Source organism: Pygoscelis adeliae, unplaced genomic scaffold, assembly GCF_000699105.1.
Source record: "Pygoscelis adeliae isolate BGI_AS28 unplaced genomic scaffold, ASM69910v1 Scaffold399, whole genome shotgun sequence".
Classification (NCBI taxonomy): Eukaryota; Metazoa; Chordata; class Aves; order Sphenisciformes; family Spheniscidae; genus Pygoscelis; species Pygoscelis adeliae.
The window spans coordinates 497,662-514,716 of NW_008825609.1; the positions used below are offsets into that span (position 1 = coordinate 497,662).

The window sequence follows — 17,055 nt, forward strand, 5'->3', positions numbered from 1 at the left end:
AAGCTGCCTTGGGCCCTTGAGACTTATGGATGGTGAGCGTACACAGGGTGGGGAGTCTGGAGCTACATTTACTCTAGTTTCAGCCCCAAAACAATAGAAACATTACACATTTAAAAAGAAAGAATGGGAAACAACAATGATGAGACTGAGAGCATGCAGTTAAACACACACAGATAAAAGAAAGAAAAAAAACAACACAATTGATTCAGAGGGTGGGGAGGGGAGGAGGGAGGAGATAGGGTCTCACAGACAATCATTAAGATGGAGCGAGTGCCTGAAATCAGCTGCTACAGCGAAGTGCAACACAAGCACTTAAAGGAAAAATTGCCAGAACCGATCAGAAACCACCAGTCAGCAAAGAGACCAACAGCTGCATTTAACTGAGTAAAGAAATAAACCGGGGAGGGGGGGAGAGAGAGAAAGAAAAAGAGAGAAAACAAACAGTAACAGCTACAAACAGGTCTCAGAAAGAGAGAGCAGCAGAAAGAAGGGGCAGGAGAGAGAGAAGAGGAAATGGGTGCATTAATAAAAACCAGCCAAACTGGAGTTCAGTAACTCTGAGTAAGATGTGCAAGGGGAAATCACCATGAAGTCAGTAATCAAACAGCTCAGACTGCTACAAAACGATATGTACATCCAAAGTCCAGGCGGCATTACTCAACAGCATTGAAAATAAAAGGGGGAGAAGGGGGAAGGAGGTGGGTGGGGACAACAAGTCAAATCACATTTCGTAGTGTTAATGTGAGATGGCAGATGGATTTTTTTCTTTCTTATTTAAGTTTTTTTGTAATTTTAAGAAAAATTAAAAAAAAAAAAAAAATCATGAAAATGTGTTTTCCTTGCATGATTTCAAGTTTTTTTTCTCCAGTTTGGACATCCCAATTTAAGTTGTCCAAATCAGTAATTAGCATTGACTAAAAATTAGCAAAAAGCATTGACTACAAAGGATTATTTATTTTATCCTTTGTATTTTCCAATTTTAATAAAGTATTGCTTTTGTTCAAAAATGCTCCCAGTTTTTCCATACCTTTATAGAATTGATTCTTTTAATTTTTTAGTTTTTTTGTTGTTTTTTTTTTTTTTTTAAAGAAGGAGGGAGAGAAGGAAGACGCCAGTTAGCCTTCAACACAGTGGAACACCAAACTGGTCAACACCAGCCATGCCCGATATATGGCCATGTTGGCCAGCCAACATTAACCCTTCACTCCCCTGTGGTGAGAGCTAGAAACTTTAAGGATTAGCTTTCACCGAGCCGACTCTTGACCGTGGGCAGGTCAAGAAACCAGCGGTGTGTATAGCACAGCCCACTCGGGGCTTCTGCCCCATGTCTCCCCTCCCCTCCCCACCACAGGCATCATCTCACACTTGCGTGGAGGAGAACTGGCCTCGGAGGAAAGAGAGGATACTGGGTGGCGCCCTGCTTTCTTTTTTGGACACAGAGTTAGAAGTCGGACAGTACTCTTTCAGTTAGATTTGTTCAGGCCTGGTAACAGGAAATCGGAGCCTCGCAAACTGAAGCAAAGGAAAAATCAAGACAGCAGAAGGGCAAAAATTTGGAGTGGGTGGGAAAAAAACTTAATAAAAGAAGAAAGAAAAGAAAAAAAATACCCAAAACAACAATAAAAATATTCCGTAAGGGGTTTAAACTTTTATACATTTCAGTGCAGGGAGGTGAAGGACACAGACACAAACACACACGCACACACAAGACTGGGATCCAAATGTGAAATAAGTGAGGCAAGACACAAAAAGAAATCAAAAGAATAAATATAAAGAAGAAATTGAATTACTGAAGACATGCACCTCGATTTTACGGCCCTCTACCACGGTGCCGTGTAATTTCTCCCTGGCCCTGTCTGCATCAGCACTATTCTCGAAAGTTACGAACCCGAATCCCTGCATGCAGCGGGAGAAGGGGGGAAAACATGCACATCGTTATATATTGAAATACTGATCTCTAGGTAAATAGAGAAAAAATATCACAGTATGAAATCGACATCAGCACAACTCAGCAATAACCTCCTAGAGTCACATTGTTGGTTCATGCATGTTTCATAAATGAAAGAAATTAAATTCGATAAAATAAAGGATCTGTAATTATAATAAGAATAATAAGAGTAATTAAAAAAAGAAAAACATAAAAGCAATTGAGGCCAGACCAAAAAAGAAGTACAAAGTTACTCGAGACAATTTTTTTGTTGTTGTTTGGTTTGTTTGTTTGAAAACACTAAACCCTGCTCCGACATAGGCGAGCTGGTCAAGCCCAAGTGGGGCTTCTCTCCCCTCTGCTAATTAACACGCATGCTTTTCAGGACCCCCCGCCCACCCCAGACACAGTACAGGACATCGACACTGAGCAGCACTTCGTTCTCTTGAGAAACTGCTACAAGAGCGAGCAGCGATCTGAGTTCACGCCTGGCACCAGGAATTCTGCGAAGCTTTGGGCAAATCAAACACTGAACCTTGCTTTTCCCACCTGTAAAATGGAGACAATAATAATTACCTACCTTAGAAAACTGTTGAGAGGAAGGGCTGTTTGTAAAGCATCCCTTGTAAGCTCTTCGGGGCACAGCTCATGTCTACTCCTATGCCTGTAACTTCCCTAATAACGCATGGGGCCCTGAAAGTAAGCAGGGCTTCTAGGTGGCACCATCAAATAAACATTACTTAACATGAAGATTTAGAGTTTCACATATTCTAGTTTCAAAATTTTCCTATGAGTACTGTGTTGGACTTGAGTGTAAATCCAAACACCTAAATACTGATTCATCAGTAAAGGCAGGTTTTGTCTGACACTGCTGACCCACTGCTACCTCCCTCCCATCCTACCACCCATCGTACTTGGCTTTGTTCTGAGATGGCAACCTCTGCGCCGTGGATTGCAACAAATCTCTGCCTAGTTAGACCATGAGGTTTGAGAAATATTGACATGCCCTGCTTGGAGCAACCACAAAGGCTAGAGGACTACTAAAACATCCCTTTAGTTAGACGAATTTAGGTTTAATGCATCCATGAAGGCACATGCAACGTGCCTGTCCTACACGCTCATGCTGCTGCCAACTCATGCAGTCGCGTAACAGGGCAGGGTAAGAGATCATGCTTCCTTCCACGGAGATGAGTGCACTGACATTAAAACAGAGCCAACGTGACTAAGTGAATTAGGATTTTAACTAGTAACAAATGGTATCTTACTACAGACAACTGTGATGAGATACTCTTCATGCCATTACAGAGAGTGGGGCCAAACAAACAAACTTCGTTGTATTCTGCTTTTAGGGTATCTTAAGAACAGGAGTAACTGGCTCCTGTGGCTTGGTATAAAGCAAATACTGGTTTAATGCACAGAAAGTAATCTCTGCTGGCTCCGATACCCTCAAGAGCAGAAACAAAGCTTGCATTTGATGCAATGGAAATGCCTGATATTAACTGGAGAGTGAGGTGATGTGAGTGATCTACAGCTATGCCTTGTCAGGGAAGTGGCATGCTAGCCTCATGGCCTGCTCTGTGCAGCTCGGGGTCGATATGTATGGACTGGACCCCCCCCCAAAAAAAAGCATCTTAATTTTTAAGCACCATTAGCAACAAGACACAAGCAAGCCATCATTCTTCAAGTGCTTTTTAAAGGTCTTTACAATATTAATCTTAAAAAGCCCAAGCCGTTTGCACATGCTGGCCTTTATCACCCACAGCTAGGTTTCCAGCACAGAACAGCTACACATTTGTAAAATGCAGGGGTTTGGGGTTTTTTTGTTTTGTCTTGTTTTCTTTTTTTTTCCCTGAACAGCAATAACAAAAGAACTTAGCCAAATACTGCAATGTTGAGATCAACAAGAGCGCTCCTTTGGGCTCCAACCCAATAATCTAAAGCTTCAGATAATTCCATTTCTCCAGCTATAAATAAAAAGCTATATAAATAACAAACTGATGCCTTTTTCAGAACAGTATAAAAGTTTTCTGTTTAAATGAATTAAAATTGGAGCTACAAGACATCAGGGCTAATAAAGCAGCTCAACCACATATAACTCTCAAATATGTTGCAGGAAACCGGGGGGGGTGCGGGGGGTGTAATAGCAAAGCTGATTATGAAGGGACAGGGTATCCCGTCTGCTTCAAAGAACCCCTACAGGGAAAGGCAAGACTGAGAAATAGAGCAACACCTTTCCCTCTGGTTCTATATAATGGGGAAAAAGCATCTTTAAAAGGTTGGGGGAGGAGCGGAGGTAAAGACTGCAATAGGAATCTCTATTTCCCTCTTCTCTTTTTACATTAAAATTTGTTTGTTCTAGACAAGCCTGTGGATACTGAATGAAATTTATGTCTTCAGTGATGATGCAAACTGAAAGCTGGAGAGCAGAGGGAAGGTAATTTTTTTAGACATTAATCTGTGGAAGCTAGAATCAAACTAAGACTATTTTAATTCACATTTGTTTGCAATTAGTGAAGTCTGTATGGGATTTTAAAAACCACATGATCATTAAATATCTTTAAACTGATTAGGAATTTTGACTATTTTTAGTAAGTTATCTCAAGGTAGAGTACAATCCACAAGCAGACTATACGAAAATAATTAACAATGTGAATTTAAACAGAATTAATCTGATTCTGAACAACATAACTAATTAATGACAATTTTTGTTTTGTTGACAGATCAGTCCTTAGCTCATGCAACTCTTTGTTGAGAACCATTTAATGTCAATGCTGAATTAACACTTTACATAGTTGACTATGGCAGAGTCAGTATTTGTGCCCCCTTGGTTTGTCGTCTTAATGCATCTCTTAGACATTCAAATTTTCATCAGGAAAATCAGGTGAGCCACGCTTGACATTTTTGTTATTTCTAAGTTTAAAAACTAGCAATTATATATACATATTTTTGATGTGGGAGAGAAAAAAAGCACACACATATAATTTTAATTCCTTCTCACAGATGACCTGTAAAGAATAGGGATTAATTTGTACCTAAATACATATAAAACAAACAATTCTCAGTTTTCCCTCCCAAGGTTGTCTTGCCCTTAAAAAAAAAAGGAAAGGAAAAAAAAAAAAGAGGTGGCAGATGTTCAGTATTTACTAGCTTAGCTTTATAGCAGGTACTGGTTTGCTCCATAGTAGTAGGTATGGAGCCAGAGGAAGGGAAGATACAATCCCGGGTTAAAAAAAAAAGACTTAAGGTTTCTAAAATTTAGATTATACAAATAGCTTGGGTTTAATAAGGCTGTTATGATAACAAGGCTGAAACTTTCAACAATTCCTTTCCACCAGCAACTGCCAGGGACTTCTTCCAAGCAGAAAATAAGTTTAAGCCGCAGTGTACCCGGCGAACACTAAATAACCCCAGCAAACATTCTTAGGACTGGTGAGTAATTTGCAGTGCCAGACTAACCCCTTTTTACCCAAAAGTTTATTCAAAGGGCCTGAAGAGACCGAGTAACTGCCACCCTTTTAGTCTGGCCTCAGACTCTGCAATAAATAACAAGCAACATGATGAGCAGTGAAAAAAAATAATAAATGTATATATATAGTATTTGAACGTTTCCATCTCTGAAGAATGAGAAAGAAAATTTACCATGTAACCGTAAAGGGAGAAATCAAAAGCAGACGGTTCTCCTGGGTGTGGCCAGAACACAGAAATTAAACAAAACCAAAAAAAAGTAAAACAAAAAAAGAAAATAAAACCAAAGGAAACTAAACAGAGCCCTTTGAAATCCATGCATTGTTAACCCTTCATTTGTCATGGAGTTTAGACCAGTCACCTCAGCAGCAGCGTCTTTGCCTTGTACCACTGGAGCATGCAGCCAGCAACCGGCCTTGCCATCATCTGCTGCTGTGCTTGTTTTTAACCAAGTTTTTTCTCCCCACCCCCGCCCTTATTTCCATAATAAACAAACTTTTAGGAGCCTGAAAAAATGGCCAAGGAGACAGCAGTTTAGGCTACCTGTTTCCAAGGCATTTGGAGAGAGTAGGAGGGTTTCAGCTATAATCCACCTGAGATGAGCAGGACTGAATGCACTGACAGAAACACAGCATGAAATTCAGAAACACATTATTGAAGTTACACACACAAACGCACACGTTAAATTGGTGAGGGAATTGGCGTAAACCAAGCTGCCACCATTTCAGCAGCTCTTCCAGCTCCTCCCTGCCCCCATGCCGCACTTTCTGTGCATTAAGGCACATACGCAAAAAGCACCTGTCTGTGTACCTGTGCAATCTGGTGAACCAGATGCAAGAATTAATCTGGCTAAAAAAAACATAAGTGTATCTTCAAAAAAACCTGCAGGGCTATTTTTAAGCTGGATCATTTCCCCAGTCCAGCTTGTTGTGTTGCTCCACTGCCATTCCCTCCTGCAAAACCGAGGAGGGGGCAGAGGCTGGGAGTGAATGGCGGGAGCCTGGCCAGCACTGCTGCCCAGCGAGAGCTTGGGGCTTCAGAGCAGCTCCAGCCAGCTCGGGTCAGGGGCTTCACGGCCCCGCGTTGTCCCTGGTTGCGTGCTCCTCCTCCTCCCCTCGATCGATCGTGGATCTTACTATGTGGTCTGCCAATTCAACTAGCTAAACTGGCAGAGAACAAGCTCATTCCTCCCTCTCTCTCCCTGTTGCATCAGGTTTTTTTGCTAATTTAGCATCCTGGATTCAACACCCTACACAGTGAAACAAACGCTACTGGGAAGGCGCTCCCACAGGAGCAGTAAATCAGCTTATACTATCAAGCCATCAGCTTCAGCCTTAAATAAATCAGTTCAGTGTATGGGCTAATTTAACTCATTAGTTTAGTATCGCCGAGTTGAAGGCATAAAACTGTACTTCACTCAACTAGGATAAAGGGACACAGGTCATGCCTCCTTCATGCCACTGGCATTATAAAGGGATTTGATGACCTGAGAAAGCGACGCTGGTCACTGGTACTTAATTTGTTATTAAGCCTCTTTGTGTTAATAATACTATCTGTATTTCTGGCTCAACTGTATTTCTGGCTCAATTTTTTGTCTGAACAAAAATTACAAAAATAGAATTAAAATGAAAACAAGACCTCTAATTTATTTTATGTAACAAGGGGTTGTATCTATTTCACTGAGTGGAAACTAAGTCCAGAACAAGAGTGGCTCAGCTCAAAGGGCCTAATCCATTCAAAGAATAAATAAATGCACCTGCAAACATACAGTCTTTTAGGCACAGTTATCAAAACCTAAATTCATATTCTTATCTTAACCTACAGTTAACTGCAAATATAAAAAAAACCTTAAGTGTTTCCTCACTTTTTAGTTAGCACAGGTTTACTTACAGAACTCCACTCACCAATAGATGCAATTTCTTTTTGAAGACAAGATGTAAACTACTATACAACCAATTTTTTAATTAAATATGAAGTGCTTCTAGACACTTCAGTCCTATACAAGAACTTGGAGATCTGGGTCTCCCAAGTGGAAGGCAGTGAGGGACATAAACTTACACTGTCCTGAAACCACGAACTTGCAATCTGCACTAATATGAACACTTACCATTTAAAAATCTAAAAAAAACCCCAAAACAAAAAAACCAAAACAAACAACAAAACAAACCAAAAACTCCCTCTTCAGCCAAGATTTTGCTGTGTGCTTATGCACTCTTGGTCTCTGAATGTCATCGAGGGCACATCTTGGAATGCCACACGGTATGCAGCTGATGAGCAAAGAGCTTGGATTCCCTTCCCCTGCAGCTTTATGAATGCCACAGGGTACTCATTACGCAGGCAGACTGCATTAATTCTGCAAATATGTCTACTTGTTTGGTTCAGCACAACAGTGCCAAAATATGCATCTCCACTAACAAAAGGAGCAGGAATCCTTTCTCTCTTGACTTCCTCTGGAGGTGTCTTATTCATGGTTCAGTGAAGTGCATGATAAACTGCAACCATGAGCAGAATGCTATTTAAAGGCACTTATACAGGTCAGAACTAGAAATGTAATGGTAAACAGGACAAATGAAACAAACAGCTAGTTTTCTGGAAGCAAGCAAAAAACCCCAAACACATCAAGGGAAGACTGATGTCATTCTATTAAGCAAGAATAAAACTTAAATTCAAGGCATGTTTAAAGTTTGCATCTTGTTTCTCATATGTAGCAAAGCAGTATCAGTATGAAGTTTACCAGGGCCCATATAATCCTACTAAACAGATTGGATCTGGGCAGAAATTGAGTTAGGAAACAAGAATTCACATTGCTTTGAGAGGAGAATCAGCAAAACTAATTATTAACTGCCTCCTACTCTGCTATGATACTGAAAGTCAACAAATAACATTTCCTAAGCTGAATGCAAGAACCTGAGGTGCGAGGTGGCTGCGACGGACACATGCTGCTCTCTCTTTGGTCACCAAACTTCCTAAATATACAGAGATCCTGAAGATGCAGCCAGTTTGATTAGTTCCCCCAGGCTGTCGAAGAACACTGCCTGGTCATCTCAGGTGGATTCAAAAGGAAGAATGCAACCCACACGCTTCCTCCAGTCCCTCCTACCAACCAGCACTAGAGCGATCCCAGCAGAGATCTCCTGCCACAGCTCGGCAGGGACAAAGCGCTGCTCAACCCCACCGTACACTGGGCGGGGACGAACCCAGGGCACTTTGGGGTTTACCACTGTACCTTTTAAATATTTACAAAACATATACACAAAACTCTACAACCCTTAGGAACCCAGGGAAGGGAAGGGAGCATTGAGAACACAGCACAAGGCAGGCAGCAGGAGCATCTGCTTTCGGATTCCCAAGAGAGAGGAAGAGGAGAAGAAGAGAGAGAGGTTTCATATCATTAGATTAGAATGGAAACCACAGGGCAGGAAAATGCATTCAGATTTTTTTTTTTTTCCTTAAGGTGGAGGAAGAACCCAAGAGTGAGTGAGTGGCCTCCAGAAAGATCCATTTCCTTTGCTTCACCATCAGATCACCAAACTGTTGTTTTTCCATTATTATGTGAATACCAGGTGCTTCGTGCAGCTACACCCCACTCAAACACTGGGGCCTCCCATTTTCATGCTAAGCAGGAATAATCTTGCATTCTTTTTAGAACAGGAATTATTTTGGGTAGAGAAGGATGCAAAGATACCACAAAATTACTCTTTGGGTGTTTTCTTATTCTGTTCAGATTCTGCCCCATCCCTCATACAGGCTCTCAGTTTTGCAACTGCTTTTTGCTGTAAGATGACAAAAAAGCAGTAGAAAACTGCATGGTCAAGGACTGGAAGAACATCTCTTTGGATTGCTTTCTTTTTTCATGTATTTATTAAGCGTTCAGGATAAAATTTGTCAAGGAACTCTTCAGCAATAATTTTTGTTTTAACTGAAAACCAGAAGCCTTGGGCTTTACGAAGTGCACAAAAAGGTACTTTTCACAGTCATAAATCTTCACAGAAAGCCTCCAACGTTAGTGTTGCCTAGAAGGGAAAGGGCAGCCGTTGGCGTTTAATACAGGGCTGTATGGATGGAAGAGAGAGAGTAAAGTTCATGTGTGGAGAGAAAAACACTGTTCTGGAAAGCACAGGCAGTGAGGGATGAAGGATAGGGCTCACCACTTTGCCAGGCCAGTTTTTTTTTTTTTTTTTTCTTTTGCAATTACATCCAAACAAGTAGGGATTTGATAGAGGCCAGAGGCTATTCCCAAAGCCAAATAGAAATGACTAAAACCAAGACTAATTCACAGACAGCTCTGGCCTATAAGCATCAGAAGAACAGCAGAGAGCAGAATAACTATTTATAAACTCAGCATAGCTGATTGTTTTGGTAAAGCATATAGATTTTTATCCACAAAGGGAAATAAAACTCTAACTAAGCCATATAGACATTTACTTGTTCAGACTGTCTTATTTAAAAAAAAAAAAACAAAAAACCATGGTATTAACCACAAAGGATGGGGAAAGGGCTAATACTCATTTCTTTCATATACAGATCAACTGCTTTCTGGTTTCCAGCTAATACAGAGACTGAAGAATTTCAGAATGCATCTTGGGCAACATGGGTGGAAATTTGCAGAGGGCTCTGAACATGAACATACCCTGGAATATATGTTGAAGCAAAGAGGCCACCTTAAGACTGTGAACCTCAAATCCAAGCGAAAGGCATAGACTCTAAACCGAAAATGCTTAGCTGAATTGCAACTTCAAAATCTCTTGTGTGCATGCACACATGTGTGCACACGTGTGTGGGGGGAGGAGGGAAATTTTGTTTTAATTGAAAATGGGAATCTTAGCATTGATTAAGTCAAGCAGAGTATAGACATGCACTGTGCAAGCTTCCCCCATAGAGCTTTGGCAATGCACCTCGCTCCTGACCTGCAAAACTCCCTGCTATTCCAGTGCTGAACCTCCTGGGCAGAGAGAGAATCACATCAATTTGTCATTGTGGTGATACTGGTTATGTGATGAGAACCAATTGCCAATTAGGACAAAGATCACTGAATCTCTCTGCAGCTGACCTGAGCAACATTTGAAATCTCATCTCCAGAGAAATAAGTTACCATTAACCCTCAACAAAACCTCCCTCTTAATATATCTGTTCGATGAAAATAGGTGTGTGAATGCAAATTCAGTGGGGGAGAGGTCCACACGGGGCAGGGCAAGAGGAATGAGGATGCTTATATTAAGCATCAAATATCTCAAACATGAAAGGTCAGTATCTCAGAAGTGCCAAGGAAGTCTGCAAAATAGAGTAAATAAAATCCTTTCACATATGAGATATGACGATTTTTCTATAGAAGTATTTTAATGCAATGAAAATGTGGTTGGGGGGGGTGGGGTGGGTTAGGCTTTGTTCTTACAGTCCCCCATCACACAAGGCTGTTTTACCTAATTCTGCCTTCCCCACAGGGCACCCATTGCTAGTGCAATGCAAACGGGCTGGTATGAAGGCTTGAGTGACTGACTCCCTGTGTGTTCAAAAGGCTGGGGAACCTGATCCCACATTACAGACAGGAGTGTCTAGGAGCATTTGTACATGCTGCCCAGAAATGACCATGCTCAGAGTCTGGAGTCAGAGGGACAGGAGACAGCCCCCAAAATAGCTTTTCCTTTCTCCCATCACACTAATAATTTCTGCTGATCTCTACAGAGTATATTCTCTAGGCAATGAACTGCCTTTTACTCTGGAATCAAAACAAGAGAAGCAGGTACAGAAACAGGACTTACCTTGGAGCCACGCTCATTAAAGATTATCTCTACATCAAGGATTTTGCCAAATTGCTGCAGAGAGACAAGGAGAAAAAAAGATTTATTTTTGGCAATCCATCTTTCCTACCTTTTAGGAGCTGGCTTAGTGCAAGAATGGAGATGAGATATTTCCATTTCTAGCATACAGGCAAAGGCATAAAATCCCGGTGACATGACCCAGTTCTCTCAGGTTAGGACATACGGATCCTCTTGGTCACAGACCCCAGGTTTTCTCACAAAAGTCTAAAGGAAGAAAAACAATCTCCCAAAGAGTTTTAGAGATTTGAGGTGGCTTTTCTTTTCCCCCTTTTAATCTAAACAATTCTTTCTTCCCTCATTCTACTGTTTCATCTAAGACATGGTTACATGATTTCACCGCAGACATCTAACAACATTTCTCAAATGTAATTCAACATTTCATCTTCCTCCTGAAGTGGCTATCACAAAGAGAAACTTAACAATGATGATGTTTCTCTGAAGGGGATAGTCACATAAGACTTTCCTCCCCCCCTTTACTTTCCAAAACTCCAAGCCTTCAAAAGAATTGCTGGCAGATTCAGAAACCATGAAAATGGCCAACCCCCAACAGTTTGTTTTTCAGAAAAATATCATTCAACTTCAACCTGTGACATACAGCAGGCTGTCGATAACCCATGCAAGTTTATCACGTATGATACAATTCTGACCTTTGCCTCAGCCTGGAGACCCCAAGGAGAGCAGGGCCCCACTACTCTGCACCGTTTCAACAACTGGTTCCAAAGAGTTCCCTACTTAGCACAGAGCAAAAATGGGAAACGAGAGCTACAAGCTAGAAAGGAGATTTACCACGCTCTGTGGAACCATATATGGGTCACATCCTTCACCTTGGAACATATTAAAATATTTTTATTGAACTGGCCAGATTCAAACCAGTAACCTATAGGTAAAAGCATCACCACTTCAACAGCGCCCCGCAATGCTCTGTCCTCTAGAAGTGTCAATGTTGTATTTCCAAACCAGAGGTCTGCTCTCCAGAAAGACAGGTCTAAGATCTCATTTTCAGGAGCATATATACAGAGCAGTCTTCATTCTAGAGATGCATATTGCGCTCAGACAAATGCTATGTCTGAGCATTTTTCCTACCCCATTGTTTACAAAAGCTTCTGTCAACATGGTTTTGATCTCACTGCTTGCAGAAGATTTAAAGGTGGTAGCAAATGAAGGAAGGGTCAAAAAGAAAAGAAAGGATAGTTTCACAGTTCGGAAAGATGATGAACACAGCCTCTGGGCACTGGGACACTCTCCACTTTGCCACGGTGCTCTTAATTAAAAAAACAAAATGGCAAATACTACATTAACATTTCCATTCGAAGTCAAATGGGTATAACACTCGTTTTGTGGATGCCCTGCCTGAAAGACTTGCGGCCAGATTTGCAAACATGGAACATTTACAACAGTGAGCCATGATGACTGAGGAGAAGCTCTGAATATGTAAAGCAATAAAAAGCTATTAAGTCCCTTGAACAAGTATTCCACAACTGCCTTTAAGCAAACAAAATGCTTCCAACAATTTTAGCTATAGTTTCTGTCTGCTTCCATTCTCCGTTCTTAAAAGGAGATAGTTGTATTCTTTTACAAATGTTGGTTCACAGATGTTGTTTTTACTGTTCTATTGTTTAAGGACAATACTTGATCTTCTATTCATCCCAAGAACAATTGAATTCACAACATCCCACCTTACACGAAGTTTGAATAATGCTAATGTAAACATGCATCTTCCTTGAAACCTCAACATCTCAACAGTTTAGGCTAGATCCATGCTGGATCCTCTTTTGACCACTGCTGTGCCAATCACAGCTAAAATACATTTTCTATTTCTACCCCACGCTTGCTGTGGGCTTGTCTATAAAGGAGATTAGCCGTTGATTGCTTTTTGTTGTCTTTGTTGCATATGGCTTGGGCACTGCCATGAAAGAAATCAGTCATGATTACTTTCTTGGTAGACTATTTCAGTGTTGTTACACGACAGGGGCTGAACCAATTTAACAGCTTGCGGCTGCTGAAGGGCTGTCCCTGCTCCCTTGTCCGGTCTCACCAGCTTCCTAAAGCTGGCCCCAGTTTTCATTCTCACCTGTAGATAAACTGAGACAGCTCACCAATCTTGCAAAAAACTAGCCCAACAAAAGGAATAAATACAAAGGTATTGACGATTTACTGAAGTGGCTCAAAGGGTCAGGTGAGCTTTAGGGCTCTGAGAAGCAAAAGGGTGTGGGAAAGCAGCACACCCTGCCCAAAGCAGGATCTGTCCCTGCCAGATCAGCTCAGCTGCCTAGCCTTGCCACACACACTGAAACAGCCAGGCTCTCAATAAATGCGAATGCCAAAATTATTTTCAGAATCTTCAAAGCCATCAAAAATCACTATTTTCTACCTCATTAGAACCATCTTGAAAGAGAACAAACTGTGCAGCTTCTGGTGTACAATTATGCCGTGCCATCTTCCCCTTTCTCCACACCCAGCTGGGCCTGGATCCTCAGGTATTACTGCCAGCCCCGTTTGGCTAAGCTCACTGCGCAGGGTTTTCACACCAACAGGAAATCCTGTCTTGCGTGTTTAATTTCTTGTGGCTGACAAAAAGCTGGCAGTAACGCTGAATGCAAGTGGTCTGACCTAGCTCCGTGAGACGTGGCAGGGCTGCCTCCCTGCCCTGTAGATGATGGAGGTACATCGTTTCCTAGATGACAGAATTAAGATCACCAAATCCTGCGGTTGCAGCGAGCACAGGCTTGACGTCTACTGCAGTGGGCTACATCCACCCTTGCAAACTGCCCCAGTCTCTTTTCTACCTAGGAGTTGTGGGTGTTTGAAGAGGCAGGAGGTAAGGACCTGCTTGGGAGAGAAGGAGCAGAGACAACAGGTGCTAACTGCTGAACTGAGGTTTGCTGATGAGGGGTTTCCTACCCCATGAAATTCCCTGGAAGAAAGCAGCACGGCCGCGAGGCAGGAGAATGTGCACTGGGCTCTTCAAGACACCGCTGCAGCCATTGCCACAGCTGCTCTGACAGCTCCTAACACCAGGGCTCTCGTCCTCACTGCTGCAACGGTTACAGCAGGTCCAGCACTGGAGGCACTTTTTTTTTTGGTAGAGTGCCAGAATTTTCCTGAAGAATGAAAGCAGAAAAAAAGAACTAGTTCATTTTAACAGTTTATATCTCCTTCAAAGCTGAATCTAATTTAGTGGAACATAAAAAGGCACTTTGTTCTCTGATGGTGCTTCCCCTACCAAATGTCAACAGCCTACTGCAAACAATGGAAGTTTTAAGAGCTCCTTAGTGAAAGGTCACAATTTTTGTATGGAAAATGCTAGGCCGTCTAAATACAAGGGTCAACACCAAATGCCCCCATAGTAATTTTTTAAAATCACGTATACAGGCGTGTTTGTATTTTCCAGCAGACAGAGGGTCTGGCCAAATAAAACAAGACCCATGCTTAGGTCATCCATGAGGCCTAACCCTCTAATCTCTAACCTTGAAGACATGAATCACTATGCTCACAGACCTGATTTGTTCACTCAATGATTACCAAGAACTTCTACTTACAACCCTGCACAACAGCCAGGGGGAAAAAATCCTCAGCAGAGTTCACAGCCTCTGAAGAAGGCATTGCGGGACTACACATCTCAAATGCTCCCCACCATGACTTAAAAAGCTTACTTATGTGACCAAGAAGCGAGCATCCCCCAGCGCATGTCAGTTTGTGCAAGCAGCCTCCTCCATGAACTGCTCGTGCGCACGCCATATGATGGATAGATATACACACACAGTTCCAACCGTGCCATGTCATAGAGGCTACAGCATCTTGTTTTATCTTAATGCTCCATTCCCTGGAGTGACCTTGTACCAGCTTTTAGCTATTTTTCTGTAAAGCAGGTAAATGAGAATCACCTCCTCTACAATGGTAGCAGGAGCTGTTGGAAAGAACAGTTTTAAGAGGCGTAAAGATATTAACAGACATAAGCTATGACCAGAACCCAATTTTCTTGCTTGAACATGATTTACCTTATCATAGAGGCAAGGGCATTGTGCAAGAAAAGGTATATGCATGCTGTGTGTTTCTTTCCACCCAGATGACATGAAGGCAGCAGATTTTTCCAGCAGAGGCCATAACTACATTACATATAATAAATTTGAGAGATCTGGCACCAGAGAGCTTTTGCCTTCCAAGGCACTGACAGTTTGGTAGGGCCCCTCCTGTATGCTCTGTTCCAGCTGGCCCTGCCTCCTCTCCTTGTCTAGAGCTTTCAAAATCAGCTCCAAAACGTGCCAGACAGATAACTTAACCCTAAAGATGCAAGCAACAGGGAGTACAAGGCAAATTCTCCAGAAATCACAGAACAACAAAAGGTAACATGAGACACCATGCGACAACCTCACATCCCTACAAGAGAACTCTGTATGCCCAAGCAGCTTTGCACTGGCCCTACAAAATTCACTGAGAGATGAGTGCAGTGAGCTATCCAAACTTCAAAGGTGCCAAAAAGCCCATTCTCAAAGATGACAGAAATTCAAAATAGCCAGGAAACCAACCTCCTGTGCAGGAAACCATTTCAGGTCCTCAGGCTTGAGGTGTGTGAGCAAGAGCATTTCATATGCAGGATAGGTCCATGCTGCAGAGAGCATCATTACCCTAGCTCCCAGCTTCATGGGATATACTTTCAGCTGAGAACAGCTGGCTCCATCATAGCGTGTATTAGTCAGTGCTTAGTTATGGCAGCATGGGGTCTGCCAGAGCTACGCTTCTATCAGTACATGAACTTCCTCACCTAAAGCTGGGTCACATCTCTTCAAAATAGTGGGGCCAACCCTGCTACAGTCAACCCGGTTCAGCCAACCTACACCAGTATGCTTTGCTGACAGGAAGATGGAAACATCAAGGATTTATAAACCAAAGCACTACCATAGTTTACCAACTGAACAGACAGTAAACAAGCACCAAGCAGCCCTTATTATGGTTGACCTGTTGCCCAGCAAAACACAGATGTTTTCTAAGAAACCAGACTTTAAAAGGAAGCCACACAAAGAGCACAGATTTCTAATAGGATTTACAGACCACAGCCATCCCAGCAAAGTGACAAGGAACATAGTTTCTCAGTCATTTGTTATCCTCTGACTCACAAATAAAAGATTTTCACACAAAACAGTGACATGGGGGTGAAGAGTACTGCAGGGTACCGTTCCAGAGATCTCAGCACCAGGCCAGCTTCCAGGTCTACACTTCCAGCTCCTTGTTCCTGCCTTGTGCCATCCCCAGAGGTGTGACTGCACTGTAACCTGGTACTGCTACCACAGGAAAGGTGATACTATACTTGGGTCCATACTTGGACCCATGCCCACAAAAGTAGCATACATTCAAAACTCAACTTGAGAGGACTCAGACACATAGACTGAATCCATATAAAACTGGGTTATAAAAGACAACTCCATGTAATTTTACCCAGGCCTTTTATGCAAGTAAATCCAGGTACTGCACAGCACTGTTTCCTAAATGACATTCAGCCCAGTCTCACTGCAGACTCTTCTAGTAACTCATAGGAAAACCTAAACAAATCTAAGATAAATGTATGATCCAGTCATCGCTGTCTCCACCAGACGGTCACTATATAAGTTTCTATGTCCTATGGTGTCAGCATATAGCTTTTGCAGAGCAAGACAGACAGTACAATAGCTGCTGATAGCTGCAGTGGCACAAGCACCCCTGCGCAGAAGTACCACGGTCCCCAGCATAGCCATGCAGACAAAGCAGGATGCTCAAGCAGCACCAAGCACTTAAGTCCTTTGCAAAAGGTGATTCCAGAAATCGCCCTGGTGAAACACGTCAGTATGAACAGCAGCGCCTTCTTCTTCT

General features: G+C 42.2%; 1 protein-coding gene across 17 annotated transcripts in view; it reads right to left on the bottom strand.

The window, feature by feature from the left end:
* RBFOX2 (RNA binding protein, fox-1 homolog (C. elegans) 2) overlaps positions 1-17,055 on the bottom strand; it is a 139,972-nt gene that overhangs the window by 26,922 nt on the left and 95,995 nt on the right. For 15 of the 17 annotated variants that reach the window (XR_663972.1, XR_663974.1, XR_663973.1 and 12 more), the window contains exons 4-5: positions 11,152-11,205; positions 1,804-1,896 (exon numbers count right to left, since the gene is read on the bottom strand). Coding sequence is in view for 14 of the 17 variants with exons in the window: in XM_009332603.1 (XP_009330878.1) it covers positions 1,804-1,896; positions 11,152-11,205 (147 nt within the window). In the remaining 3 variants the exon portion in view is untranslated. The remainder of the gene's footprint in view (positions 1-1,803; positions 1,897-11,151; positions 11,206-17,055) is intronic. The other 2 variants (XM_009332606.1, XM_009332605.1) reach the window with 1 other exon arrangement.